The 21,598-nt window shown below is 34.2% G+C and overlaps 1 protein-coding gene across 1 annotated transcript in view; it reads right to left on the reverse strand.

The window, feature by feature from the left end:
• TTN (titin) overlaps positions 1–21,598 on the reverse strand; it is a 271,515-nt gene that overhangs the window by 115,576 nt on the left and 134,341 nt on the right. The window contains exons 149-168 of the mRNA XM_088794519.1: positions 20,844–20,912; positions 20,602–20,691; positions 20,183–20,464; positions 19,265–19,345; positions 18,418–18,495; positions 12,230–12,313; positions 12,032–12,115; positions 11,865–11,948; positions 9,699–9,782; positions 9,503–9,586; positions 9,143–9,226; positions 8,924–9,007; positions 8,707–8,790; positions 8,493–8,576; positions 8,282–8,359; positions 7,796–7,879; positions 7,229–7,315; positions 6,874–6,951; positions 3,252–3,362; positions 1,894–1,962 (exon numbers count right to left, since the gene is read on the reverse strand). Of these exons, the coding sequence (XP_088650645.1) occupies positions 1,894–1,962; positions 3,252–3,362; positions 6,874–6,951; positions 7,229–7,315; positions 7,796–7,879; positions 8,282–8,359; positions 8,493–8,576; positions 8,707–8,790; positions 8,924–9,007; positions 9,143–9,226; positions 9,503–9,586; positions 9,699–9,782; positions 11,865–11,948; positions 12,032–12,115; positions 12,230–12,313; positions 18,418–18,495; positions 19,265–19,345; positions 20,183–20,464; positions 20,602–20,691; positions 20,844–20,912 (1,863 nt within the window). The remainder of the gene's footprint in view (positions 1–1,893; positions 1,963–3,251; positions 3,363–6,873; positions 6,952–7,228; positions 7,316–7,795; positions 7,880–8,281; positions 8,360–8,492; positions 8,577–8,706; positions 8,791–8,923; positions 9,008–9,142; positions 9,227–9,502; positions 9,587–9,698; positions 9,783–11,864; positions 11,949–12,031; positions 12,116–12,229; positions 12,314–18,417; positions 18,496–19,264; positions 19,346–20,182; positions 20,465–20,601; positions 20,692–20,843; positions 20,913–21,598) is intronic.

A 21,598-nucleotide genomic window follows, 5' to 3' on the forward strand; every position in this document is an offset into this window, starting at 1 on the left:
AACTCTATATTGGTGTCTCTTCTACCATTAATTACATTAAAATGATATTGGTAGGTGTTAATGTCATTATTCAATTTTCTCCACTGACAAGAGAAGAAAGCCAAGGGATCTGGTTTATGACCTTGATGTTGGGAAAGAGCCATATCTCATTTTCTTAACAGAAGAGAAGTATCTTTTCTTAGGTCTCCTTTGTGAAATAATACTAACTTAAAATTATGGACCTATAGAATTTGAAGGGTGGTGTCAAAACTTATTTTTAATGAATAAGGCAATGTTCTTGAATTTAGACTAAAAGGGATGAAAGGAATTTTAAATTAATTCCCTCTTGCATCTTTAGTGAATATCAATCGTAATATAGACTGTTATGATTTGAGTAGCCTCCTATTACTACTATAGCCCTCAAGGATTTGAATGGGAAAAAACCCACCAGAAACACTTGGTGATAATTCAGCCACTTTACCACTCTATTGATGTCAATTAAAATATAATTTAAAACATTATTTACTTGTAACATATATTTGTTCACTCATATGCCATCTGAATTTCTTAGATATTTCTATAGAGTTTCCCATTTTGTGTTTTAAACAAGACATTTACAATTCATTAAATAATATTTTAATGTGATAAAGATAACCTTGCTTAATTCTTACTTCAAAATTTAAAAATACAAAAGGTAAATATGTAAATATTTCATTTTAAATAGTTTCTTTCTGCCAAGTGTTTTAAGTAAAATTTCACAAATGTTAATTTTTTTAATCCATTATAAATCATGCTAGCCTTCAATACTATTTTAGAGGTACCAATAATCTTAATGTATAACTATTTTCATTGATCAGACATGGAGAGATGACCACACATCTAGTTAACGTAAGTTAGGATGGCATACTATCTTTTATTTACATAATGGGCATAGGGAAATATATCTGTGTATTTGTTTTTCCATATTATTTTATTTTTAAGATCTTACTGAAAGTTAAGACTCAGGGGTAGAACACACCATTGTAGCTATTATTTTTAAAGTCAATGTATGTTATTTCATGTCATTTTAATGTTTATGAGTGGCTTTGTAATAATCCTTTGCTAGTTAATATCTTTAGTAACGTTATTTTGTAATCTCCATTTTATAAATCAGGAAATGCATATTCAGATGGGTGATTTTCCAAAATTCCAGAGCAAATCAAGAGCAGATTCAATTTCTGGGTCTGGATGTGTTATTACTGAAACAGAAAACTGCTGTTACCCACTATATTTATTAGAAAAAATTAAAATTTTATTTTAAACAGATGTTTTCTAGATTTTATGATTCATTTATTTTTCTTTAACGTCTAAATTTAGGTAGCAAGAAACACTGTTCAAAGATAAATAAATTTTGAAAAGTGACCTGAAGTGATAATCAAATTTCTCTAAAACATAAGATCTGTACACCTGAAAAAATATCTTGGAGTCACTGAGAAGAAAGCTGCAGGAAAGCCACGAGAAAAATCCCTATGAATCATCTTAATACATAGAAAGAGGACATGACTTATTTTTAGTGCTTATAACACTGGCTAAAATACTGTTGTACAGATGAAATTCCAAAGCTATCTATTTCTAGCTTTCAGCACTTTCACCTGAGATTTATCCTGATATTAATGCAAGAAGACATATGTAGAAGAGACACAAATAAGCAATATCTATCCATATAATGCATGAAATTGATGAGAGACAAAGGAAGCAACACTCATTAACTAGGACCATAAAAGCCACAAAAAAATACAAGAAATGAATGAGACTACTGTGATTATTAAAAAAATTTTTTTGTTTTTGTTTAAAGAGAACATTCTGTAAGGCAAGAAGAGCAAGGAGTCAGATGAAGAGATACTACATATGAACACATTTTCCAGACTGAAATACCTTTCAGAGGTGTAAGCTCCACTTTTTCTGGAACCTCGGGTTTTTCTGGAACTTTCTTCTTTGGAACAGCTTTAAAGAATATGATCTTGCTTTTATTATTTGTACATTTAGACTAGACTGAAGCAAATTATTAAATACCTACTCCAAGAATCAAAACCAAGCTTTGCTTATAACTGAAAAGCATTAATAACAGCCAAGAACAGCCACCACCAAAGAGCATATGAAAAGCATTCAAACCACGAAAACAGATTGCAGATTTACTTTAAAGTTGAGTAGTAAAGTCTGGCTGAGAAGGAAGATAATTTTTGTTTTTTCCAGGAAAAAGAAACTTTCCTTTGAGTGTAAACTTTACATTAAGGAGAATGTATTTAAGTGTGTGTTCTCATGGAGTATCAACTAACACATGGGTAGCCGTTTAAGAAGTGCTTACTTTTTCCATGTCTGACTTAAAACGCTGAGAGTTCCCCCTACTGGCCAGGAGGGTTGTAGAGGAGCAAGAATCACTAGAAGTAAAGGCTAAGTCTGGTAGATTTAGGCTTTGTACACATGCTCACCTAAGATTATATCTAGATAATTTTAGATCGGGAAATCTCATGACACAACCAATAAAACAACATTTTATTAACATAAAAAAGAATAATGCGCTTTTTCCAGTTTATTTCAGCTTTTAAAGATGTTATTAAAAATTAAGTAATATTGTATCAATTCAAAGAAAAGTATAAATGGGAAAAGAATGAAGGGAAGTTTAACAAAAGGAAGAGATGCTGGATAGCAAATGTATCCATGAAAACTCTGGCTATATTGAGGACAACCTCAGAACAACTGGGCTTTAATTAAGTTGCAGAAAAAAAAAAAGTGGGGAAGCTATGAGAGGTCATCATATACTTTCTTTGTATATGAGCACATATCCGCTATTGGATGCCATAATATGTTACTTACAGCATATTTGAGAGCACATGAAATTCCTTAAGAACAGCGTTTTGGCTTTTGTATCAATTTCTTACTGTAACATTAAAAGTCTCTTGCAAAGTTTTCTCACACATTCCACATGCATGAGATCCCAAAGATATGCATAGCAATCAGGCTGCAAAATCAGAAAACTTTCTTCTCACTTTGCCTAAGAAAGTTAGTTGGACAGACGTCTGGGCTGCAGCTAACAGCGATGCACTTTCTGACATTTGAGGCAGCCGGCATGGCCTGACAAGGCATTCTGAGCAGCAGCACAGGTCTCTATGCAATTCAAAAAGCCCGATCATGTCTGAAAGCACACACTTTTAAAAGTAATTCATTTCTTGCAAGCACCATTTTCAGACGACTGGATAGCAGGTTAATAAAACGTTGGAAGTAGCATTTTATACCTTTAAGTTGAAATGCTTTTTCCCTCACGTCTTCCTTAGGTGGAGCGGGAGGAGGAGCTGGGGGCTTTGGTTTGAATTTCGGTTTCTCAACAACCTTCTCAGGTTCAGGTTCTTGAAAGAATATTTCAGGAGTGTTAGTATATGTATATATTAAGTAGTATGTGGATATACAGTATATTTAGTAGCAATTTAAATATATATGAAGTAAAAAGTTTGCTTTTTGGGATACATTGTATTAGTGTCCAACATAAAACATAAAAATATCAACATGGTACACAGATGATGAGAAATATAGCAAAGGCACTAATAAAAACAACAAAGGAAGCATCCATGTAAGCCACATCGACATACAATAAAGTACATGGATACATACAAAGTACATGGATACATAAGAATTGAATGTACACTTAAAACACTATCTTACGTACAGATGCAGAGACCTACTATACATGTAGAACAACATAAAACATATATATACATATATATATATGAAGATGAAGAATGTGGTGATGAAGATGTAAGTCCAATTAATTGAAGATGAAGAATGTGATGATGAAGATGTAAGTCCAATTAATTGAATACCTTGTACTGGTATTTCTTCTAGCTGTGGTTCAGGTTCAGGTTCTTCAGGCTCAATATACTTTTCAATTTCACGTTCTTTAAAGAATGTTGACAAAGGATGTGAGATTGTAATGTAAGGTTCCTCATAAAGACCCACACAAATTTCACATAGATATAAAGATTACAGTCACAAAGATGAAAATATATAATTCATGCAAATTCACTTATATAGAAAAAAGAGGTAAGATTTCTATTTTCTTATACTTCAACTTTCAATTAACTACTCTTCAATGTACGTTGATGGCAAATGAGATGACTTTTAAAATTTGATATTGGGTTACCATTTCAGTATCCAATGTAATTCTTCCATTTTTACTTCAGTAAACTGTATATTTTGGTATTTATAATTACCATTAAGAATAATCAAATTAATGACTCAAATTCTACTTCAAAAGAAGAATAACCATTTGAAAAATGAAGCAATCAAACAAGTGCTGGAATGCTTTTGTATATGATATCAAGAAGGAGAGTCACCCTGTAAATACTTTTGTATTTCTAACAGAAGTTTTCAAGAGATTTACAAAAAAATTATATTTTAATATATATACCTTCAATAGGGGGAGTCACTTTTCTACCAATGGTTATGGATGCTTTTTCTTCATATATTATTTCCTCAGGAGACTCTTCAACTTAAAAAACACAGTATTTTATTTTAGACTATATTCGTAATAGAATACTGCAACTGCTACATTGCAACCTATCAACTTAGTTACCCTCTAGAATATATTCTTTAAATGACCCCAAAATATCAATAACTTCACTTCTTAAGACAGACAGGAGATAAATACATAAGACCCATTTACAACTAGAGCAAGATGTTGAAGACGACTGTCATCTTTCCAAGATTTATAGAGCAGCCATGTACCTTGGACAGGTGGAGCTTCTGGCTCTTCAGGGAGAGGAGTGGACACTTTCTTTTCTGGGGTGACTTCCTTGGGCACTTCAGGCACTTTAAAGATATTGATTTTTGTTTACTATTAAGAATTTAGAAGATGTGCAAGATTCTGCGAAGAACAGGCAAAGAATACAGAGGGAAGAACTTCATCTTACAAGACTTTGTGGGGAAAATGGTTTTGGAGCATGGCACCCTTTTGGACATCTGAATTTTATAAGTGAGTCTTCTCAGCCTTTTTCATTTGCTTCTCTTCTTCTGTGAACCCTTAAATGTAGGTGTTCTCCACTGGCCTAACTTTGATGCATTTAATAATTAGCTCCACATTCTTTGAACAATCACTCAGGTACTCTGAACTCTTATTTCCATGTGGATACTTCTAGATCTACACCACCAGCCCTGATCTCTTTCCTAAGCCCCAGATGCATATTCCTAAACTTCCATACTTGAAAAGTGAAAAATGTATTCACTATCTTCTTTCTAATACCAGTTCAGGGGCCCAATGAACCATCTTCATAGCCATCTAGCTTCAACCCTTACAATCATTTTGGGCTCCATTTCCCCAGCTGCTTTGGTAATAAACTCAATTTCGATCTCCCTCAAATCCAGTCTCCTTTTTCCACTTCTAGCACCACTGATCTTGTCTAACTCTTAATGACCTTAAATTACTGCAAGGGCTCTTTATTATTATCACCACCTTCCAATAGCTTGGACTGCTGCCAGTTATCTTTCTGAAGCCCAGTTCCTATTAATTTACACACCTGTTTCAAAACCTTTGAAGCTTCCTATTGCCTAAGAACAAAGTACACGCCTTACGCTGACATTCAGAGAACTCCAAAATATGACCTTACCTGTATATTCACACTTATCTTTCAAGCTACCCCACAACTGATCCATGCTCTAAGTATACAAGCTTATTTGACAGTCCATGACCTTCCTAGACTCTTCTACCTCTGTGACTTTTGATATAATATTCCTTTTGCCTAGAATATCATTTCCTCAATGGCTACATGTAAAAATCCATCAAAACTTAAAATTATACTTCTTTCACACAACTTTCCCTCATGCCCCTGCCTAAAATTGATCTTTCGATGTTCTGTGTTTCTGTAGCCCTTTATACTTGCTTTGTAGGTCTCTATTAGAGTTATGCTGTACTTTCTTTCTTCTCATCAGTCTTAAATTGCTTGAAGACAGGATCAGATCTTATCTTTCCTAATACAGTGTCTTGTTAATGGTAAACATTCAACAAAATATGCTGAATTCAGCTATTCTACGCATTGAGTGAGAGGACATCCTTTTTTACTGCATGTGAACATGTCATGGCACAACTGAATCTCATTCATTTTTTTTTCTTCTGCTTGTCTGTCTCATTTTCTCTCTTTGTCCGAATTATTTTCCTCTTTTTACTGTTAAATGTGGTTTTGCATAAACTTATACTTCAATATTTTTTCCTAAGGACTATTATTAAAATGCTCAGATAGTGTTCAGAGAAATGCATATATATATATTTTTTCCATAGTAGTACCTTTTTCTGGCAGGACTTCTGGTTTTTTGGTAACAGGCACAGGTTCTTTCTTTACTGGAACAAGTTTCTTGGGCACCTCAGGCACTTTGAAGATATTAGTTTTATTTTAAAAAGAGTATTTAAAAACATTTAAAAGTGATAAGAATAAACAACCTATAATTAATGGAGTAGCATTAAAATTAATTGAAACAAAATAAGGACATTTTTTGTTCCTAGTTATGCTATAATGAGGACAACTTATTGGATTCCACTTTAAGATAAGAATACTTTTTTTAAAAAAAATATGATGTCAAGGATGACATGAATACCTTTAGCTGTGGGTGTTTCTGGCTTCTTAACAGTTGGGACTTTCTTCGGTGGGACAACTTTCTTTCCCATCTCTGGTACTTTAAAGATATTAGTAGCATTTAATAATATAAGGTTACAAGAGCAATATAGACATATTAATTTGACAGGTCTGTTCAACACTATAACATATAAATAACAGTTAAACACAATACAACACAATACATAATAAGGGAAGTGTCATATTTTAGACAGCACACAAAAATGAAGTAAATATTGATTGATTTTACTATAAGTACCTTTAGGAGGTGGAGCTTCTGGTTTTTTGATGATAGGAACTTTCTTCTCTGGAACAATCTTTTTGGGCTCTTCAGGTACTTGAAAGATAGGAATTTCTTTTAGAATCAGATAATTACAATGGAAAGTTTAATACTAATGAATCAATTAAAAAAATCATATTGATTTCTTTGTTATGCGTATTGGAAAATTCTGGAGGACCAACGTTTTATGTGTGCAAATGACTTTTGTTTTTGGCAATTAAGTCAAATTTCAAGTAGGAAGGTAAGAGACTGACATTTTATCTTAGAGAAGATATATCATAGACATAAAAGTCAAATTAGTGTACTTTCCCATTCAGTGGGTCCTGCCTTGTACCTGCTGGTGGGGCTTCCGGTTCTTCCTCTTCCACAACAGGAACTGGCGCTTCCTCTTCAGGAACAATTTCCTTGGGTTCTTCATATACTTTAAAGATACAGTTAATTTTAATTCAATGTATAGAACAATATTTTAAAATGCACGAAACATTAAACACAATAAATAATAATCTTGATTTCTTCCCTTGTTTCAATGAATATCTTCTCTTATTTTTGCTAAGATGAAATCTTTCTTAGTTTGCACTGATTTCTGTTTCTGTTGATTTAAATGCTTGGAAAGCCTTTTGGTGTTTAACGTCTTCCATAGTCATTAGTTCTCCCGTCCTACTTTCTGTGTGCATTAGAGAGCTTTGCTAAATACAGCTTACAGTGCCCTATGTAGATGCCACTGACTGGTAACCCAAAATAGATTTGAGATTGGAATTAATTAAGAACGATAAAGACAAGTAATTAAAGGACAGAAAATGACCAAGAAATACTGGAATTAGAAAAACAAAACAAAACGAGGAACAAGACTTAAATTAGAAATTGTGACAAGTGGCAAACTCATTTATGGTCTTACATATACCTTCTGGAGGAGGAGACACCACTTTCTCAGGAACAGGAACAGCTGGTTTCTCTTCTAAGACAGGTTTCTTTGGCACCTCTGGCACTTTAAAGATATTAGTTAGTTTTACTTCTGAGTAGTTGAAAGGACATGAAATTTATACCATATCTAGTTCAAATAACCTAAGGACAGATCCAAGAACAAAATTCACAGTACGGCCAAGGAACTGTTCTTGGATCCACACAGTAGGGAGGAAAACAAGGCCTCTTAATATCAAACCCACATTAGAGAACTCTTGCAGTGCTCATAGTAGATGCATTAGTTTTTTGTGTTTTTTTTTTTAGTCAAGAGTGTTAATTAAAACATTTAAACCCTAAACATACAGAATACCAGGTTTTAACAGTGGTGAATATAAGAGGTTTGAAAAACAAAAGGGTTTCCTATAATACATGACTTTTGAGACTGAGATTGAGCACTTTTCTGCAGAATCTCATTAGTGACATATACCTTTAGCTGGTGGGACTTCTGGCTTTTTGGGAACAGAGACTTTCTTTTCTGGAACAACTTCTTTTGGAACTTCAGGCACTTTAAAGATATTAGTATTTTAACATTATGAAGAATCGATAGTCAACATTCATCACATTTACATAGAACAAAACACTTTTTAAGACTTGGAGCCTGTATCCACCTCCATCAGATGGTGGACAGCGACATGTACCTTTAGCAGGTGGGACTTCTGGTTTCTTGGGAACCACTAGAGGCACTTTCTTTTCAGGAACAACTTCTTTGGGCACCTTGGGCACTTTAAAAGATATTAGTAGTTTTTAGCTCATAGTTTCAATGACATATGGAAATCATTAAGTAGAACAGTGGAACATAACATTTTAAAGACAGACATTTTTCTGTAGGAAGTTAGTGGCAGTGAAAAATACCTTTCACTGGTGGTGGTTCAGCTTTTTTAGCAATGGTCGCTGGTGGTTTCTTTTCTGGGACAGGTTTCTTAGGTGGCACAGTCACTAAAGATATTAGAATTTGTTTTAGAATCAGTGAAGAAGAGTGACAAACAAGACAAACTCTCACAACGTCCAGAGTTTTCAGGGCAAGAAGGGTGAAGTATTGGCCAAGGCAACCGAGAAGCTGGCCAAGTACCTTTTGGAGGGGCTTCGGGCTCTGGTTCTTCCACAACTTCAGGTGGAAGCTCTTCCAGAACAATTTCTTCAGGCTCCTCATACACTTTAAAGACACAAACTAATTTCAATGCTAGAAATGACTAAAGTATATGAAATATTTTTTGCAAAAAGATGTTTACAACAGAAAGAAGAGAGTTTTTCTTTTTAAAAATACTAGTTCAGATAGTTTCATTATTACCTTCAGGAGGAGGACTTTCTGGTTTGGGAGGTAGAGCTTCAGGCACCTTCTTTTCTGGGACAAATGCCTTTGGCACCTCGGGTGCTTTAAAGATATTAGTATTTTCATGATTAGACAGAGCAAAGACAAACAAACAGTATCAACGACAGTGACATGGGGGTGACTACCTTTGGCTGGCGGGACTTCAGTCTTTTTAGGAGGTGCCACAGTCATTTTCTTTTCAGGGACAACTTCCTTAGGAGGTTCAGGCACTTAAAAGATATTAGTAATTTTACACTTAGGTTAATGAGATCAACGCACTAAAAACATTTCCAAGAACAGAAGCTTGTCTTGTTTAAGCCTAGGATCTGTGACAAATACCTTTAACAGGGGGGACTTCTGGCTTTTTAGGAGGTGCTACAAGCACTTTCTTTTCAGGGACAACTTCTTTGGGAGCCTCTGGCACTTAAAAGATATTAGTAAAATTATATTTAGAAATTATGAAGACCACTGGAACAAAATATTTCAAGAGCAGAGGAGTTATGCCTCATTAACACCTAAGATCAGTGACAAATACCTTTAACAGGTGGGACTTCTGGCTTTTTAGGAGGTGCCACAAGCACTTTCTTTTCAGGGACAACTTCTTTGGGAGCCTCTGGCACTTAAAAGATATTAGTAAAATTACCTTCAGTAGTTACGAAACTGCTAGAACAAAATACTTTCAAGAGCAGAAAAGTTATATCTTCTTAAGTCTAAGGTGATCAGCAAGTACCTTTAACAGGTGGGACTTCTGGCTTTTTAGGAGGTACCACAGGCACTTTCTTTTCAGGGACAACTTCTTCGGGAGTCTCAGGCACTTAAAAGATATTAGTAAAATTACATTTGGAGTTAGGACACCACTGGACCAAAATATTTTCAAGAAGCAGAAGAGTTACATCTTCTTAAGTATAAGGTGAGTGACAAATACCTATAACAGGTGGGACTTGTGGCTTTTTAGGAGGCTCCACTGGTGCTTTCTTTTCGGGGACAATTTCTTGAGGAACTTCAGGCACTTAAAAGATATTAGTAATTTTACACTTAGGTTAACGAGATCAACAGACTAAAAATGTTTCCAGGAGCAGAAGCTTATGTCTTGTTGAGCCTAGGATCTGTGACAAATACCTGTAACAGGTGGGACTTCTGGCTTTTTAGGAGGTACCACACGCACTTTCTTTTCAGGGACAACTTCTTTGAGAGCCTCAGGCACTTAAAAGATATTAGTAAAATTACCTTTGGTAGTTATGACACTGCTAAACAAAATATTTTCAAGAGCAGAAGAGTCATATCTCGTTAAGTCTAATGTGAGTGAGAAGTACCTGTAACAGGTGGAATTTCTGTTTTTTTAGGAGTCTCTACTGATGCTTTCTTCACAAGGACAATTTCTTGAGGAACTTCAGGCACTTAAAAGATATTAGTAGTTTTACACTTAGGTTAATGAGATCAATGGATTAAACATATTCCTAAGAGCAAAGAAGTATTTATTTATTTATTTATTTATTTATTTATTTATTTATTTATTTATTTATTTATTCGTTCTGTAGAATAAGGACAGGTGTGAAAAATACCTGAAACTGGTGGGGCTTCTGGTTTTTTTGGCAATGCCCGGGGAACTTTCTTTTCTGGAACAACTTCTTGAGGAACTTCAGGCACTTGAAAGATATTAGTAGTTTTATATTTAAGTTAATAAAGAGCAATGGACTTATACCATTTTCAACAGCAGAGGAGATAGTGCTTTTGTAGAATGAGGTCAGGGCTGACATGTACCTGTGACAAGTGGTGGGGCTTCTGGTTTTTTGGGCAGTGCCTTGGGAACTTTCTTTTCTGGGACAACTTCTTCAGGAGCTTCAGACACTTGAAAGATATTAGTAGTTTTACAATTAAGTTAATGTAGAGCAATAGATTGAAATTATTCTTAAAAATTGAAGAGCTATTTCTTCTGCAAAACGAAGTCTGGGCTAATATGTACCTGTGACAGGCGGGGCTTCTGGTCTTTTGGTCTGTGCTTTGGGAGTTATCTTTTCTGGGACAACTTCTGGAGCAGCTTCGGGCACTTCAAAGATATTAGTATTTTTAGAATTTATGAATAGTGAAGGCATGTGCTACAATAATTGTGAAGAGTACAAGACAGTATATTTTCTTCTTAACAGAGCTGTGGGAATAAATACCTTTAGCCGGTGGGGCTTCTGGTTTTTTGGGCACAGTCACAGACACTTTCTTTTCAGGGACAACTTCTTTAGGTGCTTGAGGAACTTCGAAGATATTAGTATGGTTTAGTTAGAAACTATAAAGGGGGAATATCGACAACATATTTTACCCAAGCAATACAATCTGTGAGGCTGCAGGACACTTCCACACATGCTCGTCCCCGCCCCTGAAACGGGTGACCAACAACAGAGAAGGATACATACCTTTAGCAGGTGGAGCTTCTGGCTTTTTAGGAAGAGCCACAGGCACCTTCTTTTCAGGGATGGCTTCCTTCGGTGGCACCTCAGGCACTTAAAAGATATTGGTAATTTATGTTTAGAAAAGTTGAAAATAATTGATGACCATACCATGTAATCATACACCAAGATATTTTGGATAACTTCTGATTTTTTTTTCCCTTTAGAATTATATCACCTTTATGTAATGGGGTTTATATATATGATTTTCTAGCTAAAATAGCTGTTATTTTACTCCCTGGCACATATAGTTTTGACATTACCTTCAGGAGGAGGACTTTCCGGTTTGGGAGGTATAGCTTCAGGCACCTTCTTTTCTGAGACAGCTGATTTTGGCACCTCAGGTACTTTAAAGATATTAGTATTTCGATGATAAGACAGAGTAAAGACAAACGGACAGAATCAAACACAACAACATGGGGGTGACTACCTTTGGCTGGTGGGACTTCTGGCTTTTTAGGAGGTGCTACTTGCACTTTCTTTTCAGAGACAACTTCTTTGGGAACCTCTGGCACTTAAAAGATATTAGTAAAATCACATTTAGAAATTACGAAGCCCACTGGAACAAAATATTTTCAAGAGCAGAGGAGTTAATGCTTCGTTAAAACCTAAGATCAGTGACAAATACCTTTAACAGGTGGGACTTCTGCCTTTTTAGGAGGCATCACAGGTGCTTTCTTTTCAGGAACAACTTCTTTGGGTGCCTTGGGCACTTAAAAGATATTCGTAAAATTATAATCAAGAGTTATGAGACCACTGGAACAAAATATCTTCAGGAGTCAATGAATTGTATCTTCTTAAACCTAAATCTATGACAAATACCTGTGCCAGGTGGAATTTCAGGTTGTTTAGGAGGCACCACACGCACTTTCTCCTGAGGGACAACCTCTTTGGGAGCTTCAGGCACTTGGAAGATATTAGTAAATTTACACTTGAGTCACAAGGATTGACACAGACAGGAATTACATTTACACATCAAAAGAACTTTCAAGGCCAGCTAGCAAGGTAATTCTTTCTATTGGTCTCCCCTATCCCACATTGAAGGGAAGTCAGGAATGTACCTTTGACAGATACAACTGCAGGCTTTGGGGGAGGGTGCATTTTCTTTTCTGGGACAACTTCTTTGGGAGCCTCAGGCACTTTAAAGATATTAATATTTTTACATTTAGGAGTTACAGTAATCAGTACACACAGGAAACACATTTATACAGGAAAAGACATTTTCCCAAATCTCTAAGCTTTCAGCAACATATACCTTCATCATGAGGGCCTTCAGTCTTTTTGTGAGAAACCACACATGTTTTCTTTTCAGGGATTTCTTGAGGCACTTCAGGCACTTTAAGAAATTAGTATTTTAACATTTAGTGTTAAGAAGATCACTGGAAACAACCTCATGTTTTCAAGACTACAAGAGCTACTGCTTCTAGAGCTTGGAGTCATGGCAACTTGTACCTTTTACTGCTGGAGGTCCTCTTTTTTTGGAAGGAATTCTTTGTTCAGGAACAACTTCTTGAGGAGCTTCCGTCACTTTAAAGATATTAGTATTTCACATTTAAGAGTTAAAATGATTAATGGAAACAGTAACCACAAATGGGATTTTATGGAAGTCTCTTCTCTTCCTGTGTATTCTTTGCTGGTCCCACCAATCAAATAGGTCTAACAGGTTAGTAGGATTCCAGAGAAGAGGATTCACCCTTCTCTAGCACCTAGCAGTTCCCATGACACTGCAGACACTCCGTACCATGTATCTCCTGAGTGAGTACTTTTAATAAGAGGGTTTTCTGTTTTGATACAAATAGCCACAGATACTTTCTGTTGAAAGGGAACTAACTTCCTGTGGCCTGTCAGGTGCTTTAAAGAGATTAGTATGTTTAACAGTTATGAAGAGCACGAGGAAAACATAGTTTTAAGAGCAGAGGACAGATAATCTCTTCTTCAGTATCTGTTCAGAGATGACAGGTACCTTTCACAGGCAGAGGTTCTAGCTCTTCAGGAACATCATCAGGAACTTGAAAATCAGGAGCAACTTCTTTCACAGCGTCTGGTGCTTTGAAGATATTAGTACTTGGAGGTTAGGGATTTAGTGGAGGCATTAATCACATTAACTGAACCAAAATGATTCTCATGGTTACAAAGTTGCTTCCTTCAAGAATTGGGTGAGGTATAAAGTCTTGAGGAAAGGAATCAAGTCTTATTTGAATTTGTTTATTATTCCCCAGTTTACTAATGCCATGCACATAATAGGCATTTAATAAATAAATGAAGGAAGGAATGATAGAATGAATAATACCTTTAGTGGAAGGTGTTTCAATTTTAAGGGGAGCAGCCATGGGGGTTTCCTTTACAGGGACCACTTCTTGAGGTGATTCGGGCACTTGAAAGATATTAATTCATTGTACTTCAGAATAATGAAGAGCAATGAAGAGTTTCAGTCATAACTCCACCTACCGGCTAGCAAGTAGGAATGCCCCTGACTGGGAGACCTCCCCGCTCCTCGAACCTGATTCTTTGGTAATAGTATGAATATTTGATTACCAGGGTGGATTTTCTTGGTCACCTCAGGCACTATCAGTATTAGTAATGTACTTCTTGGAATGGTAGATGTATAGAAAACTAGATCATGGAAAATTAGCTTCAAGTGGAAAAAGTTGATTTTTTAAAATAATTAACAATGTACCTTTAGCTATTAGTTTGAAGAAAGCACAACATCTCCTTATATAGATTTGCTTCATTTTGTACCTTTACCTTACGTATGATAAAAAGGTGTTGTTTTTCAAGTATACTGGAGAGGAGAACAACCCCAAAATTCTAGACTTAGAAAACAATTTGTCATAGTGTTTGGATATTCTTTAAATTATAGAATATCATGGGTATTGTAAAGAAATTGTTATTCTAAGTGTTTTAAGACTTTCTCATCTTTTGATTTATCTAAAAATATTCAAAATGGAAAAATGTAGGCCTCTTTAAAGACAAAAGACAATGAGAAGAACTCCTAAATATTCAGGGCAGAATTCCAGCTTTAATTGGTTTTCATTTTATCTGCTTTGGTTTTAGAAGGCTCTCAGGTAGAGATGACATAACAGAACAGCTCCACATTAAATGTAATTTTTTTTTCTTTAAGTCATAGCTGTCTGAAAATAGTTCTATGATATTTAATTCTCATGGGAAATGAGTTTGTTCAAATTCATATGCTTGTTCTAGTAGTAAGTTTATTTTAATAGAAAAGCACTGCCAATACGTGGTTATATTATATTCTGGAATTTCAATCCCATGGAGGCTCTACAGCCAAGCACCTCTGTCATTTGTAGGCACTGATTTCTACACTAAAGGGGGTGTGTTGAGCCAATTCAAACTAATTTGGGGGATATAAGTGTTATAAGTCATATAGATTTTTTTCTAGCTAGTCTGATTTTTATATTTTACGGACAAAGTAATAGCTATTTCCTATTGAAGAATCTGTCTGGGTCACATCTGCACATTATATTTATACATATTTTCCCTGGAAGCCTCATAGATAAACTTTATAGCCCAAGCATCTTCCATATATAGATTAAAGGTGTTTTTTTTCCACCTGTTTTCTCATCAATGACTCAGGAACATACATATACTCAGTCAAGCTTCTGCTTTGGGGACCCATTTCTCTGAAATTACTTCTTTGGTAGTGTATGGGGCTTTCAAGATATTAATATTTTTACATGTATTAAGCACAACTACAATCATTAGATAAGAAAGTCGACTTTCTTCTGCCTTGTACCTTTCGGTGATGGTGTTTTTCTTCTAGCAGCAGAAGCTGGTCCCTCTGGAACACCTTCTTTGGAGACTTTCAACTCTTCAAAGATATTAGTAGGTTTTAATTGAAAAAAGGCAGAGACACGAAGACATAACATATTATGAAAGTTAGGTATATTAACAGAGATTGTAACTTCAAAATTTAATTTTTGTTCTAATAGTTTATCTTTGTACATTCCTGAGTGGGACTTTGAGGGTGGGGCAAGTCATAGATAGTTCCTTGTCTTGGGCACATTAGGTCCTCTAAATACATTAGTATTTTAGCATTAGGGGTTGTGAGAATCTACACAAAACACTAAACTTATTTTACAGACTGAAGAAGAAAGCTTTTCTTATTTAGATTTTAAAAACTAAGAATTATGTCTTTAGCTGGAGGATGCTCTGAAATTTTGGGAACAGCCTCAGGTAACATCAACTGTGGGAAAACTCTTGTTGTATCAGGCTCTTTAAAGATATTAGTAGGTTTACAAGTAGAATTTGTAAAAACGGTAAATTAAATAACATGCAATTTTTGAGTCTTGAAGGCAAAGATATTCATCCAAGTTTGATGTTGTTGAAATGTACCTTTAGTTGCTGGTGTTTCTTTCTTTTTAGGAATAGTCACATATATATTGTCCTCTGGAACAACTTTCTTGGGTGGTTCAGGCACTTAAAAATATGAGTATGGTTATATTTATAAATGTTGAAGTAAATATTGAACTATTAATATGAGCCAAAAATAAGATTTCTTCAGACTGGGTCATTGGTGTATATACCTTTTGCTAGTTTGATTTTTGTCTTTTGAAGATGAGTCACAGGTACTTTTTCTTCTGGGGCTGATTCTTCAGATACTTCATAAACTTTAAAGATATTAGTATTTATTCAATGAGGGTGATTTCAAAATGGATGGAAAACGGTGGTAAGGAAAACATCACACTTAATATACATTCATCACTCAAATCGCCAGTAATACATAGACAAAAATTAGTGACAATAACACATTGGTTAGGAAAAAGCCCCATTCTCATTTTTATGATGTAAGACTCAGCATTTCTTTTATGATCATGATGATAAAATTGAGGAATTCACTGACCAGGGACTATATGATTCTTCTACTTTTTCTGCAGACATATACTGGTAAAATTGTCCTATTGCTCTTAGTTTTATGGATTTGTTCAAAAAGAACAAGGTCAATGTTGAGTTGCACATGGAGAATTCTCCTATATTTGACCCACTGGAAATTCATGTAAGCCCTTACCCTTTCCAAGAATCTAGTTATTTATATTTTCAAGCCATATCTAGTTTATGGCTTCATAGTTTAATATGAATGTGAATATCATTTAAGAATTAGAACCAGAAAATTAATACAAAAAGTATTAAATAGTTAGAAAATAAGGCAAATGAAGAAAATAAAGATTTCTCCAGCTTTTAGAAAGGAGGAATGGATGATAATGATAACCAAACTCAAGTATAGAAAGGGTATTCAAAGCAAGGAGTCATCAAATATTTTTATCTTAACCTAGAATTACAGGGTGACAAAAAAAATGCATTTAAATGGAATTTTTTTATATTAAAATAAATGGAAGACTATCTTGACTTCTAGAATTTTTACTACTCAGATTATTGAATAGTATCCTATTCAGAGTATTTTATTATTCAGATTATTTTACTCTCAAATTATTTAATCATAATTTTGCATGAAAGCCAACAAACAAACAAACAAACAAAACAACAAAATGACTCAAGAATTCTTTTTGGGTTCTAATGGCCTTGTAAATCTGAGGTCTGACCAACATATTTCCAAAGATTGCTTTAAAGAGTAAAAAAATAATAATGGTGGAGTATTTTAATTCTTTAAAATATTATTATGAAGTTAGTTACTTCATAGTCTAAGAAAACAAACTGCTTCAAAGGAAAAGACATTTGTACACTTAACAGATTAATAAGACAAAACAACAAATTCAATAAAACAAGTAACTTCAAAAATTGGGCATTGTTATAAGTATAGGACTATTTATTTCTTAAATTGGTAAGGAAATATACTTTTAGATTAACAGCCACTTATATTATTTTATTTTAGCCAAATATTTTTGGCGTGTTAGGGTTTTACAAGATATTAGTATATTTACTTTTAAAAACTGTAAAGACAAACACAAATGAAACCAAAGAGAACCACCAATTTTTCTACACTCACTGTGCATTGTTATGTCTTCAGAAAGAACTGTAGGTAATTTTTCTTCTTGAATACTTTTCTTAGGCACCTCAGGAACTTTAAAGATATTAGTGTATTAATTGCTATATACGACAAATGTAAGATATTAAGAATATACAGAAACAAGATACACGGATTTAATCTCACACAAATTCACTTTAAATCATGAATAACTAAACAAAGAGTTACTTTCTGTTGTGATCAGAATCAGTCTATACCTTTAGCTGGTGGAATTTCAGGCTTTTTAGGAACAGCTTCATGAACCTTTTCTTCTGGAACAATTTTCTTGGGTACTTCAGGTGCTTTAAAGATATTTGATTGTTTTGTTTTTAAGAATGTCATAACTGGGTATAAAATATCCAGACAAAAAGGGGTATCTAACAAAGAGAATGCCAAAAAATTCTCAACTTCTAAGTTGACTAAGCATCCACTCACTGCATCTCTTTAAATTGCCTTGTCAATGAGTTCTTGATTTGTCCTGTTAGAGACACTCTGCCCTTTGGGTATAACATCATTTTCTATTGCAACTTAGAACGTGTTTATTTGTTTCCAGAGCTACTTGACAACGACTTCCCAAATAAATAATGTATGAAACAGAAGCTGAGAGGTCAATATTTTATAAATATTGCTTAAAAAGAAGACCAACACAAACAATAACAACTTTAAGGCTATGCCTGTGTCCCCAGAGGGAGGATTCTGTTATAGAGCTTAAGTTGAAGTTTACATCATTCAGTGATATTGTGGCATTGAAAGGAGACTGATCTCTCTCTGTCTTCTCCATTGGAAGCGAATGAAAGGGGGTTTTATATTAGTGGTGAATTGGCAAAGGTAGGTACCTTTAGCTGGAGGAAGTTTGGGCTCTTCAGGAACACGAACTTTTTCTTCTACCACAATTTTCTTGGGTACTTCAGGTACTTTAAAGATAGTAGTAATAATATTTTTACTTTTAAACATTTATAAAGATTTTTAACAAGCATAGTATAAGAGAAATGAAAACACAGAACATAACAATATAAAATACAGACATCACTTTATCAAATATATTACAGTATTTAATGAGAGTTGAATTTTTTATAATAGATAGCACAACAGAAAGCCAGGGGAATTTCCCATGTTAGAACTTGAGAAGAAAAATTAACAAGACACCTTTAGCTGGTGCTATTTCTGCTTGTTTTGGTGGAATAAGTGTTACTTTCTCTTCGGTGATAACGTTCTTAAATGTTTCACTGGTTTTAAAGATGTTAGTATGTATTATTCATTAGATACTGTTTTTTATTTCTATTGTGAAATTCCAGAGGTTTACATACAAAGCAGGGACAGTAAACACATAGTTACCATGTATCTATATTTACTAGGTTATTAAAATTAATAATAGGAAAACATGGATTTATCAATAAGAGCATTAGTGGATATGTACTCAAATAGTACCAAAAAGGAAATGTGGATTCACTATTCGGTTAATAGAGACATTTGCTTTGGGTATTTTAGGTATAACAACAGTGAATTTCTTTTTTGGTAGAACTTCCTTTGGACCCTCAGCCACTTTAAAGATATTAGTTTGTTTTAGAAATTCCAAAAACGCAAAACACAGAACAAAAACATCAAGTAGAATGCAAACTTGTAAAACAACCAAGGTGTTACTATATGTACAATGAGGAAAGTAACTTTTTGCCAATAAAATACCTTTAGCTGGTGGCTCTTTTCGAGGAACAACTTTAAAGGGTAGTTTTTTTGGAGGGATGATTTTCTCAGATATCTCAGGCCCTTCGAAGATATTAGTGTTTTGGGTTAGAATAAACTCTTGAGGTATTGTGGAACATTACTATTAAAGTTAGTACAATGAGGGATCTAAAATGCTTTATCTGTTTATATTTTTTGAATTTAGACCACACCTACTTCCAACAAAGACTTGATTTTGCAATATTTCACCTATGTTGTATATTCACTATGTATACTAAGTGTGCACACACTCACATTCCTTCATATTACATACACATTATTACTTTACACAAGAAATGGAGTGGTATTAGAAAGAATTATTTGTGTTATGTCTTATCCTCAGAATATACTAGAATGCAGGTGCTATTACCAACATTTCATTTACTTCATATTATTTCTCTAATGAAAATATCATAAATGGTGGAATCTTTTGATAAGTAATTATCAGGTTGTGAAGAATTGACTGAAATATTAACAAAGTGATAGTTGTTTTGCCTGAACATGTGAATTCCTCAGTGAACTGAGGAGCTTCTTTTCCATTCACTTGATGACACTGGTCAGTTATTTCTGATACCTGTATCAGTCATGTAACATTCTCACTTGAATTTTAAAAAGAATACAGAAATTCATATAGTGACCTGCTGAGATAAATAGATATCAAATATTATTACCCTGTCTGCTAAAATTATAGTCTGGGTGGTTAATCTCTACTCTGTATCAATCTTTGTATGAAATAGTTTAAACTCATATTTAAAGCATTTCGTGATTTTAACTAAAAATAGGTGGGTTTCTAGTGTTTCAAACTGAACATGAAATGTACTTTAAAAAAGTTAGTTAGGGCAAGATATAACATTTTGGTAATATCTGCAAAATCCCCTATACCTTTAGGTGGAGCTTTGGGTTTTTCATATATTTCCACTTCTTCAGCCTCCAAAACTTCTATTACCCTATGAACTTCTTCAACTTTGTGAACTTCTTCAACTCTACGTTCTTGTACTTTGATAAATTCTTCTACTTCATGAAACTCTTCTTCTTCAAAATATTCTTCAACTTCGTGGAACTCTTCTCCTTCAAGAGTTTCCACTACTCCTAATTCTGTTGTTTCTTGTACCATTTCCTCTTTGTGGAAGGCAACTGATATTTTTTCTTCAAAGACAGTCCTCCCTGAAAGAGCATCTTTTTAAAGATATTTTTTTAAACACAGAAGAAATGAAGATGTAAATTGAAAATATAAAATACAAATAAAGAAAAACAGCCTTCCATGCAACAATAAAGAAAATTAAAGATCTTTCTCAAAATACCTTTAGCTGGGGGAACGACTTCTTTTTTGGGCACAGGGACTCTCTTTTCTAGGATTTTCTTTTCTGGGACTTTCTTTTGTACTTCGGGCACTTTAAAGATATAGTTTTAACATTTAGGACGGTTAAGAGCAAGCTTTCATAGACAAAGACATCAAAATCAATCATGACACAGAGACATAAAACATAAAAGCTTTAGTGAAAAAAGATTTAAAGAAAGTTCAGATTTAAAAGATAAGATGTACCTTTGACTGGAGGTGCCTCTTTTTTCTGAACAGGAACGGGTACTTTTTCCTCAGGAACTTTCTTTGGCACTTTAAAGATATTAGGTGTTACAGTTAGCCGACAATACTCAATGATAAACATGAAATTAAAATATTAGAAACAACACCAACAATAACCAAAGTCTAAGAAGTCACTCTGTACTATTAGACACCAATTTTATAGGCAATAAAGATATTTTCTCAAGTCATTCATTTGTGCTAACCATACCCTTAGAAGAGGCTATGTCCACAAAGAACCTGTGCTAGTTCTATTTTTTTTTCCAAATAGCAGTAATTACCCACGTTGGGCTTATTGCTACTATTTTTAATTTAATAAAGACATTTTTGCCTTTTTAAGTCTTCACATAGGTGCCATATTCTGCTGGGCACTATTATATCGGTTGAAGGTGTCTACGGTGACAGGGATGCATAATCTTGCTATTAAGAGCACTACTGAAGCATCAACTTAATTAGAAAGCAATGAGAAGTAGACATTTTGTAATAATCTTGAATACTTAGACCAAATATTACAGAAGGGTCATGAGGGTTATTAAAGTAGTTATTACCCAAGCATTAGAACAGATATTCCCCCTATAAAATAATACATAGGCATAATTATTTTAATAATTACATAAGAAAACTTTTTTATGTAATGGAATAAAATCTATGAATGGCAGATGGGGAAGAAGGATCCATTGTTACGTGTGTAAGTATAGAGAAATGTAGTATTACCATTA

This window comes from Rhinolophus sinicus, chromosome 17 (genome assembly GCF_057876585.1).
Source record: "Rhinolophus sinicus isolate RSI-liver-muscle chromosome 17, RSI-T2T, whole genome shotgun sequence".
Taxonomy (NCBI): domain Eukaryota; kingdom Metazoa; phylum Chordata; class Mammalia; order Chiroptera; family Rhinolophidae; genus Rhinolophus; species Rhinolophus sinicus.